General features: G+C 39.9%; 1 protein-coding gene across 3 annotated transcripts in view; it reads right to left on the reverse strand.

The window, feature by feature from the left end:
• Positions 1–6,447: 6,447 nt before the first annotated feature.
• LOC308435447 (ATP-dependent translocase ABCB1) overlaps positions 6,448–14,105 on the reverse strand; it is a 145,462-nt gene continuing 137,804 nt past the window's right edge. For all 3 annotated transcript variants that reach the window (XM_080936084.1, XM_080936082.1, XM_080936083.1), the window contains exons 28-30: positions 12,832–13,038; positions 8,930–9,076; positions 6,448–7,524 (exon numbers count right to left, since the gene is read on the reverse strand). In XM_080936084.1, the coding sequence (XP_080792210.1) occupies positions 7,318–7,524; positions 8,930–9,076; positions 12,832–13,038 (561 nt within the window). In that variant the 3' untranslated portion in view covers positions 6,448–7,317. The remainder of the gene's footprint in view (positions 7,525–8,929; positions 9,077–12,831; positions 13,039–14,105) is intronic.

Raw genomic sequence — 14,105 nt, forward strand, 5'->3', positions numbered from 1 at the left:
TAAAACAGAAGTCAGTACTAGGAGTGGGGTATTGCTGTGATGGGCCTGACCATGCTTTTGTTTAGAAAAATGTGGATTTAAGGACTTTGGATTTGGAAAGGCTTGCAATACTTTAAATGGGGCTACTTCCATCCTAATAGGAATATGAAAGACTTTGTTGCTAAGATTGATTTGAACTGTGCAGACCTGGCCTAAGAGGTTTTAATGGAGAAGAATTTCAGTACATAGCCTAGAGTCTGGTTTTATGATATTTTGGTGAGGAATGTGACTGCTTTTTGCCCTTGCCTGAAGAGTATATCTGTGGTTAAAGTGGAAAGATTTATATTAATTGCATTGACAAAGGAAGTCTCAGAAAAGTCCAGCAGAGACTTTGTTCTCTGGTTAAGTCTCACAAAGGGCATTTTGAACAAGTGTATCAAACTTAGAAAGGAAAGAATTTATGTGGGCTGAGTATTAAAGGGATATCAGGAAATGAAATGGAGCAGAATCCTGTGTTCTAGGAGGCTGCAGATTAAGGGAGTGGGATTTTGAGGAAAGATCTTATCCAGTTAAATTTAGATCCCGGCATGGTGGTACACACTTTTAATCCCAGGAGATAAAGCCAAGCAGATCTCTGAGCTCAAAGCCAGCCAGTGACAGAGCAAATTCTAGGTGAGGAAAAGCTTAAATCCATGTGTGGTGGTACACACCTTTAATGCCAGAAGACAGGCATAGCAATCTCTAATTCAAAGTCAATCTACAGAGCTAGGTCCAGGACAGCCAAGCATAGGCAGTGAAAGAGTTGGGAAATAGAAAGCTAGTGATAATGTAATAGAACAAAGGGGCCAACAAGCAACAGAACTTAGCAGCTTTGGCCATGTGGTTCTGGCTTTAAAGTTAAGAATAGAGGGACTACTGGGAAAATTGATGCTGGCTAGCTGGAGCTAAGAAATTAGTTGTCATTAAAAAGTGACCAGCATCACTGAAGTAAAATCTACAAAGTGCTTTCTGAGAGCACAAAGAAGCTGTGTCCCAACGATAGCCAAAATTGTACCTCATGCTGCAGCTGTACTTAGTAATGTGTAAGAGTCACCCAGGTGGTACTGGTTTTGAAGGCATGAAGAGGTCATGAAGAACAACTGAGGCTCAGCACTGTGAGAGATCATGGAAGGCCATTGGTGAAGGTGTAGCCTTAGTTGCAGTTGGCAGCCAAGGACTGAATGAGTCATGCAAAGGAGTTGAGGTTTGGCACCATGAAGAAAGTCTATAAGAGGCTATTGGTGAAGCCTAGTTGCAGTGGAAGACCCCAGTGTATTGGATGTTCCGGTACCATAAGATGACCACCAAGAACAGCAGCAGCAGTGGAGTAGATCAACCTGAGCTTAGAGTGCTAGAGGGCAGAGCTGGGGAAGTGACAACAGCCCTTAGGAGGATCCCAGAAGATCATGTGGAATCCCAGACACTGAAACATGATACTGTAACACTGAAATTGCCTTGGAGACCCAAAGATGCTAAAGATGCCCGAGTCATGGGATACCTGTTGAGGAAAGCTGCTAACAGAGTAGAACCCAGCCCAGGAGAAAGAAGTTTGCTACAGCCAACAAAGATGGAAAAGGAGTTGGAGGTCTGAAAACTGCTTTGACATCAGACATGGAGATGCAAAGTTTAGAGTTTGTCCAAATGGTTTCTGTCTTGCCTTAGGGATTACAGTTAAGTGATTAGATAAATATCAGAAGAGACTCAGAACTTGGAACTTTTAACATTGTTGATACTATAGACAATGGAGACTTTGGAAGTTTGACTGAACATACTTTTTTTTTTATGCTGTGGCTAGGTATGGTCCCATAGACTCATGTGTTTGAACAAGCCTATGGGGGCCAGTACAACCCTAACTAAAACAGTAGGGAAGCTTTATTAGCAGCTTTAACAAGCATAGGAAAAACATTCCATTGAGTTTCTACCAAGCTTTGCAAAGAGTTGCCAGTGGCATTCTTGCCCATCCCATAGAAGACCAGTAACAAGCAAGCTGAGACCAGCACAGGGGTGATAGGTAGTCATGAGACCACCACCACTATTTTGGGATAGGTTTAAGGTAGTGTAGCTCAAAGCCTGCTCTATTCTATGCTGAGTGGGAGTTCCCAACCTCCTGGGTAGCACCCCAGACTGAAGACACTAAAAGGTTCATCAACCTTCCCAGTTATAGCCAAAACAATGCAGGGCTCCCTTTGTCACTTGGAGGCTTCTAGAGGAGGAACACAAGCCAAAGTGCACCAAGGGAAGAGGATGCTGACTGCCACTTAACAGTTTTGGTTTCTTATTTTATTTTATTTACTCTCTGGGTGACCATTGTGGAGAGGAACTTGTCTTCCTGTCTATCAGGAAATCTAAGCTATTGTGGTTATGAGTGGAAGGGGAGGGTGGGGGAATGTCTGTTGCTGTTTTGTTGCCTTGGAAGTGGTTGAGGCAAAGTTAAATATTACCTCTAGATGTTAAGAAGAACTAACCAGTTGTTGAAATTTATAACTATATTTTTCCTTCTTTGTGTGTGTCCCTGTGTGCAGGGTGCACGTGGGAGTCAGAAGACAAACGTGGGTGTCATTTCTCAGGAGCTGTCCATCTTGTTTTCTGACAGTTGCTCTTTGTTACCTGGGCTCACTGAGTAGGCAAGTCTGGCTGGCAGCAGCGGCCTCTCTCTACCTCCCAGTACTAGGAATACAATCACCTTCCATTATGCTCTGACTTTTCATGTGGCTGCTGAGGACTGAACTCAAGTTCTTATTCTTGTTGTGCGAGCGCATTATCAACTGAACTGAATCTCCCCAGCCCCCACTGGTACTTCTTAAGGCATATGAATGCACCAACTAACGGATTTCACCATAGACTATAGAGATAGGTCAATAGTGATAGATTATACACACACACATACACACACACACATATGTGCATAATTTATATTGTCCATCACCTCCCCTTTTCCAACCACCCTTCTTTTACCTTTCTTTCACTAATAATCCCCTTTGTTCTGTTAGGCTATGGGTTTTTATGTTTTCTCTAAACTTTCCACATTCCAAGAGCTGACAGTGAGCACCAGCATTAATCTCTCTCTGCTCTTGACTGTGGATGCCATGTGATCATTGCTGTCATGCCTTCCTACCACAATGGATTGTATCATCACAAAATCAAAATAAACTAATTCATTGCTTTTACCAGGTATTTTTCCCTCCACTGCAATGAGAGAAGTAACTAAACTATGTGATGGGCTTATTTCCTTTGGATATATAGCCAGGAATGATATAGCTGAACCTAATAGTAATTATACTTTTAAAATATTTATTTGTTTTATTTTATGTGTATGTGTATGTACCAGATGTGTGCCTGCTATCATGAAAGATAAGAGGGGTCTGATCCTCTGGATCTGGAGTTGTGGATGATTGTAAGCCTTCATGGGGGTGCTGGGAATTGAACCTAGATCCTATGCAAGAGCAACCAGTGCTCTTAACCACTGAGCCATCTCTCAAACCCTAGTAATTGTATTTTTTATATTATCATGAATCTATATAGTGTTGCCCATGGTGATTACTTTTATGCCATCAGTGTAGAAAGAGTTCTTCCTTTCCCTATCCTTGACAACCTCTATTATTCTTATTTCTTGTGATTTAAAATGATAGCCACTTGAATGTAGGTGAGGTGGAGTCTCAGCTTAGTTCTCACTGATATCTTCCTGATAGATTGAGGGTGTTTTGTGTTTTCATCTATTTTTTAGCCATTTTATGTTTTACCTTTTTTAGACTTTGAGTTGACACAAAGTCATGGGCTACATGATACTGCACATGTGTTTCATTATACTTTGGACATGCTTTTCCTTTCACTGCACAGGAGCCCCGCTTCAGCATCTACACATGGGAGAAAACGCCCTACGTATGTTTTGTCTATTTTAGCCATTACTTTATCTTCTTGTCTTCCCCCATTCCTTTTAGATGCCTCCTTCCCTCTCCTTGCCCATACCTCAGCTCCTCATATTTTAAGCATTTAAAAGAAAACATGCTGCATTTGTCTTCAGAATTTGGCTTAGTTTTCATAACACGATGGTCTCCACATTCCGGAAAACGAGATCATGTCATTCTTCTCTTTCATTTTTTAATTGTTATTAGAATTTCATATTTGAGTACCATATGTCATTTCCCCTCCCTTCCCACCGTCCAAATCCATTTTTTCATGGCCTCTTCAATTAAGTTATGTATGTATTTATAGACACATATGTGTCTATAAATACATATTCATATGTCTGCTGAGTTCATTTTGTGTTGTTTTTATGTTTGTGGCCACTTGGAGTTGGATAACCTCTGGTTACTCATCCCTTGAGAAGACAGAGTCTCTCTCTCTCTCTCTCTCTCTCTCTCTCTCTCTCTCTCTCTCTCTCTCTCTCTCTCTCTCTCTCTCTCAGCTCCCACTGAGATTGCCTGTGGCTCTTCATGTAGGAGTAGAGGCATGTGAGCTTTCCCCCACCCATAATGGCATGTCAGCTGTGTTATCATTGTGCTTGTTTTGTTTAGGAGACCTTAATACTGAGATTTCATGGGTGGACCTTCCTTGTCATATGTAGAAGATACAATCTCATGGCAGACTTTCTAGTCCTTTGGCTCTTACAATCATTCTTCCCCTTGTCCATGATGATCAGTTTTGAAGTTTAATTGGATTACCTGCTTTCTTGTTGCTGTTAAGTGGTTTGTATAATCTGGATTAGTAACTATCTGCCAAATGGCAAATATTTTGTTCCACTCTGTCGGTTGAGTCTTCACTGGGCTACTTCTTTTGGTGTGCAAAAGCTTTATAATTAATTGTAATAGTACTTGCTTATGCTTAGGTTTATTTCCTGAGCTGTTAGACTCATATCCAGGAAGATGTCTGTGTCAGCATGTTAAAGTGTTTCTCCTCTGCTTTCTTCAATGAACTCCAACTCTGAGGTGTTTGTTACATTAAAAAGTCTTTTACTAATTTGAAATTGATTTTCATTTGTGGGAGACAGAAGTCAAGTTTCAATCTTTCACGTGTAGAGATATTCAGTTCTCACACATCCATTTACTGAAGAGCCTCCCTTTTCTGTAATGCATGTTCCGTGCACTTTGCTTAAGAATCACTGGGCTGAAGAAACATGGGTTCATTCCTGGGACCTTTTTTCTGCTCTAATGGTCTGTGAGTTTGTTTTTCTGCTAGAGCCAGGTTGTTTATGTTACTGTGGTTTGTAACATGCCTTGCAATCAGGTATTATAATTCTTCCAGCTTTACTCTTTTAGTCCAAGATCATTATGGTTATTTTATGTCTCTTGTGTTCCCGTATGAGTTTTAAATACATTGGATATTTTGCATTTAGTGGTCATTTAGACTTGTTTTGAGAACTGTTTGTTTTGTGTGTCCATTTGTTCACTAATTTTTTTGTGTGTGTATAACTTTGTGTTCTTTATAGATTCCAGTATAATGTAGTAGATACTGATCCTCTGTCGCATGCCTACCTGGAGAAGACTATCCTCTCTTCCTGTGGGGAGAGTATCATGATAATAGTCTGAACTGCTGGAGCCGGTTTCAGCACGTGCTGGCCTACGCTTCTGTCTTAAAGTGGTTTGTATACATTTTCCTCTGGCAATTTCAAAGTCTCATGTTTTACACTCAAGCCTTTGATGAGTTTTAAATGATTTTCGTACAGAGCACTGGAGAGAGATTCACTGTCATACCTGTGGAAATCCAGTTCTCCAAGAACCACTTATTGGAGAAATGGTCTTTTGCACAACTTGTATATTTTGACATCTATGTGAAAAGTCCGTGCATGAGTTTATGTCTAGGTGTTCTACTGTATTATACTGGTCTATATGTCTCTGTTTGCATCAACACATCCTGTTTCGTTAGTATTGCTCTATAGTATAACTTGAAATGGGGGGGGGTTATGAAAACTCCATCACTGTTATTTCTGCTCAAGATTATTTTGGATATTTGGGATCTCTGTGTTTCTACACAAGCTTTAGGATTAACTTTTAAGGTCACGGAATGTATGATTTGAATCGCATTTAATCTGTGAGTCCCTTTTGGTAATATCATCTTCATTAATATGAATTCTGATGATCTGTGAACATGGAAATTCTTTCTTCTTCTAGGATTTTCTTCAAGGTCTTTCTTCAGTGTTTCAAAGTTCTCATTATAGAGGTCTTTTACCTCCTTTATTAGGAATACTTCCTCTATTATTTTGAGACTAGTGTGAATGAACGTGTTTCCCTGATTTCTCTCAGTATATTCCATAATGGTGTTTAGAAAAGCCATTGATTGACTGACAGGAAGTACTTATATCTAAGCATTATCTGTCAGAACCCTTAGGGTCTTTGTAAATAAGATCTTTTTATTTACAATTATGGATATCTTCTCTTCCTTTTAAAAATAGTTTATTAGCATATATGAAGTATACATCGTAGTGAGTTTCAGTACAGTGCTTTCATACATGTATATAATATCCTCCAATCATATTCATTCAGGTACCTGTCCCAGTCCCTAATAATTCCCTTCACTTCTCTCGCTACTCCACTGTTAGTGTGTGTGTGTGTGTGTGTGTGTGTGTGTGTGTGTGTGTACATACTTTTGCATGCATGGCATTTGTATGAGTACACATGTATGATGTCCTCATTTGCTTTTCCCTCTTGCGTTTGAGCTCCCTATGTTTGCTAGGCTGTCTGGCCACGGCACCCACAGGACCTGTGTGTTTCTGCCTCTCGCACTGGCATTACAAACGCACCACACCTTGCTGCTTACATAGGTGCTAGGGATCTGGACTCAGGCATTCCTGTCTGTGTATCTTCAGGGACTTCACCCATACAGTGGCCCACCCTGTAATAGACTAATTTCTAAAGGCTAAAATTATATACAATGCTCCACTTGGTAGAATATATAATTTCACATGCATTTTGAGCAAAATAAGTCAAAACCATGAATGTTCAGTTTCACTCTATATATACTTTATACAAACATTTGATACATACATAATTTGTTAAGCGAGGAAATCAGTTATCGTTACAAATGAGAAAGTATAAATAAAAGTATATATTATCAAACATTTGCTTTTAACTCTTTTGTAATTTTATAGTGCATTTTAAACCATTACTGTCCATTTGATGATATATCTTTTTTTTTCTTTTAATTACAAAGTCTCTGAAGACTCTAAAATGGACTAAATGTTTTGCCCTGTGACGGGAATTACATAGCTGGCTACTTTTAGTAAGTGTTTTTCTTTTGACTTTGATTAAATGCCACATGTTAATACAAACATTAAAAATATTTAACATCCTACATGGTCACAGCTCATAAGCGCTTTGCTCCAGCCTGAATGTTGACCATCGAGAAATAGATGCCCTTCTGCGCCAGCAGCTGCTGGTGGGTGCCGTGCTCCTTCACCTTGCCGTTCTGAATCACCACGATCAAGTCTGCGTTCTGGATGGTGGACAGGCGGTGCGCGATCACAATGCAGGTGCGGCCTTCCCTGGCTTTGTCCAGCGCTTCCTGGACAACCTGTTTCGCAATTGAACCAATTAGTGATATAAACAGTCCTCCTCCTATAGATCCCGTCTATAACCAGATCCAGGATTTGAAATCTCTGTTCTTCTTCAATTGTGTTGTTAAACTATGAGGATTCTATCTTATGGAAGCCAGAACGTCTGACAGCAAGAGAACAAAGGTCAGCCTATGCTGGCAGGGGTGAGGGGACAGAGCCCCCAGGCTACTGGAGGGATGAGAACTGGGGCATCTGCTATGAAAATCAGTGCGGCAGATCCCCAAAGCAAAGGCAGAAATGGAAGCAGCTATACCTGTGCCTGGGCATGGACCTAAAGGTTCCAACTTAATACCATAGCTAAGAGTTTGTGTGCAATTCATCACAGCTTCCGTATGGGACCAGGCTGGATACACACGAACAGATGAATGAATAAAGAAAATGTGCTGTTCCGCCATAAGGGAGAATTAAGTGCTGTCATTTGAAGGAAAGTGGGATTGGAGATATGTTAAAAGAAATAAAACAGGCCCAGAAAGGCCAATGCTGTGTGCTTTCTCATATGCGAAATTTCTATTTAAAGGTATGTATGATATAAACTTAGAAGGGAGACTCTGTGGTGCTTGTTAGGGTTCAAAGGAAGAAGAGGAGAAGAAAAGAGGACAACGAGGTGTAGGAAAAACAAAATACTGTGTTTTCTTTCTAGGTGTGGCAATAACTATATACTTATATATATAATACACATATTCTTAGTGTGAAAATAAGGAATCATTTGGTGAATGATGGATGGAGGAGGGTAATCAGGAAGAAAATATAAGCAAAGTAAGTGATTAAAACACGATGATTAAACAATTATTTAAGTACATTATTTTGTATAATAAAAAATTAACAAACAGTAAAAAAAAAAAACAAAACCAGTGGTATAAATGAACATAAACTTTAGAGACTAAGGGGTCTACTACATCAGGAAAAAAAAAAGTGACTTTAGATGAGTTCTGTGACAGGGATAATCTAATATTAAGGTAAGGGTATTAAATACATTTATCCAACCATTTAAAAACACTCATGTTCCTTGCCACGCAACATCCTTAAAGCAGGCCTCCAGCCCAGCTGGAGCGCCAACCAAAACATCTCTTGACCATCTGCCTTTCAGATCGCTCAGTTCTTAGCCTTTCCGACTCCAGCCTCTCAGCTCCTGCTCCTCACAGGCTGCAGGGATGCTCCCTGCAGGAGCAGACGGCTGCCAGCGTGCAGATTGTAGGCAGAGCATGTGGAACACACAGGACTGATCTGCCTCTTACCAGGGAAGGTCTCCTAAGCCCCAGCTGCAGACATGTTCACACTCCACTGGGAGCCACCATCCGCAGCAATCGGCTGTCTGGAGCTGCGTTCTCCACGAAGGCGGAGAGGAACCCAACTTCTCCTTACCTTTTCACTTTCTGTATCCAGAGCAGATGTTGCTTCGTCCAGAAGTAAAATGTGAGGCTTTCTGACGAGGGCGCGGGCGATGGCGATGCGCTGCTTCTGCCCGCCCGACAGCTGAGTTCCTTTGTCTCCTACTCGGGTGTTGTATTTCTGTGGACGGAATTTGGTTGTTAGGAAGACAGAGCGGAAGGCAACGTGCAGACACGGTTTGATATACGATTTTCTAAGGAACATATGTAGAACATGGATTTTAACAGTCAAAATCCAAGTATAAAAATCAATTCTAAGACTCAATATATATATATATATAATGTAGTAACCAGAAAATTCCAGTCTAAATTAGGTTAAAAGGTTAAAATGGTTTCATAGAAAAAAACAACAACAAAAATGTTCTAAAATGCTGGATTTGATATCCCTGTTACTTTTTTTTTAATGTGTTTTCATGTTTTATCTGTTGGGGGAGGTCACAGGGCAACTTGTAATGGTTAGATCTTTCTGAGGGGATCAAATGGAGCCATCTTGTTGGTACTCTCTTTCCTCTAATAATGTCTCACTATACATCTCAGGGAAATCTCACACTAACTACATAGACCAGGCTAGTCTTGAACTGCTCCTGTCTTAGTCTCATAGGTGTTAAGATAACAGACACCTGCTACTATACTTGGCTTTATCCTGTGTCTGGAAAATAGATACCTTAAGATCATATGCTTTAGTGTGAATTAACCAACACTTATTCGCGTAGGGATATTGCAATGGTGTTAACTTTCATTCTCTGGTTTTACAACATTTAGGACAAGATTGGCAGGAAATTTGAATAACGGTATATTATTATCAAAGCTTGTCCTATTCTTATAGTACTACCTGAAGACCCAGTTATTCCACTTCTGGGCATTTACCCCAGAGACACTCCAACATACAACACAGATACATGCACCACAATGTTCATAGCAGCCCTACTTATAATAGCCAGAAGCTGGAAAGAACCCAGATGTCCTTCAGTAGAAGAATGGATACAAAAATTGTGGTATATTTACACAATGGAGTACTACTCAGCTATCAGAAACAATGACTTTATGAAATTTTTAAGAAAATGGATGCATCTAGAAAATATCATCCTGAGTGAGATAACCCAGTCACAAAAAAACAGACATAATATGTAGTCACTAATAATTAGATACTAACCCCAGAAAGCTCTGAACATCCCAGAAACAACTCACAGACTATATGAAGCTCAAGAAAAAACAAAAGCCAAAAAATAAAAGAAAGGAAATGAAAAAACATTATGCTTAATCTTTACACACCAAGAAAACTTTGACTATTTCCAGGTTACATCTTGTTTTTACATGTACTTTATGCTCATTGTAACTAGTAAGATTTTAATGCATCCTCTCAAACTTTTAAAAAAATTAAGTACTGACAAAAATGTATTCGTATACTTTTATGCATAAATGTTTAAAATCTGTAAAAAAAAAAAAAAAAAAAAAAGAAAGAAAAGAAAAGAAAAGAAAAGAAAATGCTTGTCCTTAACCTACAGTCGATAACCTGTGGAGTATTTTAATGTCAAAAAGCGTCTGAATGATAGAAATTGAGTCTTTGTTTTTATGAACCAACAATCCCATATGTTTAATAGATATTAAGGAATTGGACTGTAATATTTAGCTTTGAAAAGTCAAGTAGTCCTCAAAAAATTTTGTTTCACATTCCATTTAAAAATCTTCCTGTCCTGTTCCCCAGTAGGCAACCATTGCTAATTAACAGGTCAGGCTGATGTGAGACAGAGATTACAAGGTATACATAGAATATGGCATCAAGTACGATGAGGAAGCAAAATTTTCCCAGTTTTGAGCCTTAATATGTTAAGATTACAGCTAAAATGTTGGCTTTGATGTTTATACCTGCATTCTGACTGTTAAAGTCAGGCTGTGTATGAGTACTCCATTTTTTGGAGTGTGTGTGTGTGTGTGAGAGAGAGAGAGAGAGAGAGAGAGAGAGAGAGAGAGAGAGAGAGAGAGAGAGAGAGAGAGAGGGAGGGAGAGCGCACGTGTGTATGTACCTGCCTGTTTAACCTGGTAACTGTGCACTATTTTTCTGCAGATAGGGTTTTTAGGGCTCACTGATTCAGTGAAGTCTAAGGGATCCTCCTGCAAGTATCTCCCCAGAGCAGGGATTACATGCATGTATGCCACTTTGCTCTTTGCTTGGATGCTGAGGATTGAACTCAGAGCCTAATGGTTATACCTCAAGCACTGAAGTAACTCTCTCTCCAACCCCTGGATTTTCTTTTCATTTGCTGTATTTGACAGCCCTAGTACTGTAGTGGCAGAACAAGGTTCCTATTTGTGGAGAAGGCCCCTGGTAAGCTCTGGGCAGATTCTTGATATAGGTGCCATCCCAAAGCTGCATCTGCCTCAGAATCCAGGAGCTCTTCTGTGTTCCACTCTGAGTGAGTGCACAATCCAGACTGCAGGGGCTGAGTAGTGATCCTTGTGGGACCTCTACAGACAGTGTTAACTCGGAAACAGACTATGGGAAAGCAGGACAATTTCCATGTTCAGTCACTCAGAAGGAGATGCTTGGAGAATACAGTTGGTCTAGAACAATGAGGATGAGAGTCCTGATGACCACAGAAGTGTTCCAAGTAACAGAAAGACTGAAGTCTAGAGGTGGGTCTTTTGGTAGTCAAATACCAGAGGACAAGATATATTTAAGAGACACAGTTATGGTGGTTCTGTATTGAAGTCTGCATCAGTCATCCTCTGGAACTTAAGTCTCAGAGCCTTGGACTCTTCTGTCAAATTTTTCTTCTTCACCAGAGCTAGAGTGATGATTCATATTCCTAACAACTTCCAAGGTGATGTGACTTACATTCAGGCTCTGAAAGTCAGTGACGCTTATTCGTAAATAGTGTCTAGGGTTTTGTACTTTGAATGTCTGAACCTCAAAAAGAGTTAATCATTCATGGGTGGCCTTCGCTGAGGAGAAGGGGACAGGCCTCCTCCAGGTGATATGCTTGAGAGTAGTGGTTATCTGTGAGAAAGCCAAAGGTAATGAGGGTTTTAGGGAAGCGTTCGAGCCACCTGGTACTGTCATGCTTGCCTGGCTGCTTTGAGTCTTATTTTATCGTGAGCAGTTCCTGTAATAATGAACAGTGGTAATGGGAGAGTTTATATCAGTTATATAAGACACATAAAAAAACATAAGATCCAAGTAGGAGCACAAGAAGGTGAGAGGTTCAACTTATCTAACTTACAGGAAGAATTTAGAAAAGTCTATAGGACAATAGCTCAGGGGAGATTTTTGATATTCAGCTCTAAGAACATGGTGTATCAGTTACAGATCATATAATACCGTAGCCATCCTAGTGCTTTGGCTCTATTCAGAGCCTTCCTTCTGGCATGGGTGAAGATCTCTTGTCTGCCTGATTCCACAGTGATACGTGGATCTCTGAGGGGTCTACAGAATGACTGTGCTTGTTCCGTAGACACTAGATGGTGCCCGTCTACCCTTCACTTGGGAAAAGATGCTCAGATGTATCCCCAGGCCTGAAACAGGTGGATATTCAAGCTTATAAACCAAATGACTGATTCAGTCCTCAAAATCCCTGTTTTTTATAATTGAATATGTCTAATATTCTTTCTCACAGTGACAGGTAAGCATAACCCCTAACTGGGAGAAGAAATATGGATAAATGCTTCTATTCTAGTATGATATATTTTGTTTGCTAATTTTCTTTGCTTTGGGGGCAACAGACTTTTAAGTTTCTGATGACAGGCCAAGAGGTATATCTAGGTGGCCGAACACTTGCTTATTACTTGCAATGCCTTGAGTTTCATCTCCAGAATGGGGTGTGAATCATCACAAAATAAGGTAAAGGGGCTGCCAAGTACTGAGCCCAAGGTACATACATTAGGCAGAGAGTCGATGAACTGGTGGATGTTGGCCTCCTTGGCCGCCCTCACAATCTCATCGTGAGACACGACACGACTGTTGTCTCCGTAGGCGATGTTCTCGGCGATGCTGCAGTCGAACAGGATGGGCTCCTGGGACACGATGCCCAGCTGAGCTCGGAGCCACTGGACGTTCAGCTGCTTTACTTCCCTGCCGTCTAGAAACTGAGAGCGAGCGTTCACAGATCAACTTCAGGACCAGCATCATTCAGATTTACCAAAATTATTAAAATTCTTGGGGTTACTGTGATATTAAAGAAAAGACTTTCTGGTTAATGTTTTAGCTGACATAAAATAATGAGTTGATTATTATATTTTTATATGTATGTTTCAATGTATTTTACTCTGATTTGTCTCTCACTACCTCTACAACTCTGAGATAAGGTCTTACTTTGTAGCCCAGGCTGGTCCTGAACTCACAACAAATGTAGTTCAGGCTAGCCTTTACCTCATAGGAATTCTCCTGCCTCAGCCTCTCAAATATTGAGAATATAGGCATAAACTACCAACTTTACAACTCTTTACAAAAACATTTAATAATATATTAAATAAAATACTTTATATTTACTGAGAATTTAATCAGAGTTTGAGAGCCAATATTTCATTAATTTTGAATGTAGTGGTAACATTATTTAGTCCTGTGTTAAAACTTCAGTGATAAAACTAAAACATGAAATCAGAACTCATAGGAAATAATTTTTTAAGGCAGTAAAGTAAAAAACAGAATTGACTGAGTAAGGTCATGACTGTTTTTGAAAAGAATAAAAAAATCATTCTAAGTAGCAGTGAATAAGTGTTAGGACGAGATAGAAGGGACTATAGATAGCAGATGGAAAGTCCTCTTTCATATCTGTCACTACAGTGCCAAGGTCCCTGGAGCTATGAGTCATTGCTAATGCTTCTGTGGTTGCTATATAGCCTGGGTACTCATAACTAAAATAAATATACAATAAACACAATACTCATAAAAATAACACATAATAAACATTCCTTCTCTGAATTCTGCCTCTTTAGCTCCATTTTTATCCCTCTCTCTCATTATAATCATTTAAATTCATTACCCCTTACAAGATTTCTCTCTCATGCCCAGGCATCTAAGATAGTTCCTGACAGACTGTCAAAGTTTTGCTGAACATAGAAATCTGATTACTCCCTCGCCATTTTAATTGAGCAAACAAAAGGTCATCCCCCATTTTCCTACCCACTCTCCTAATGTGTCTATCTTACTTTGG

The sequence above is a fragment of the Micromys minutus genome (genome assembly GCF_963924665.1).
Source record: "Micromys minutus genome assembly, chromosome: 23".
NCBI lineage: Eukaryota > Metazoa > Chordata > Mammalia > Rodentia > Muridae > Micromys > Micromys minutus.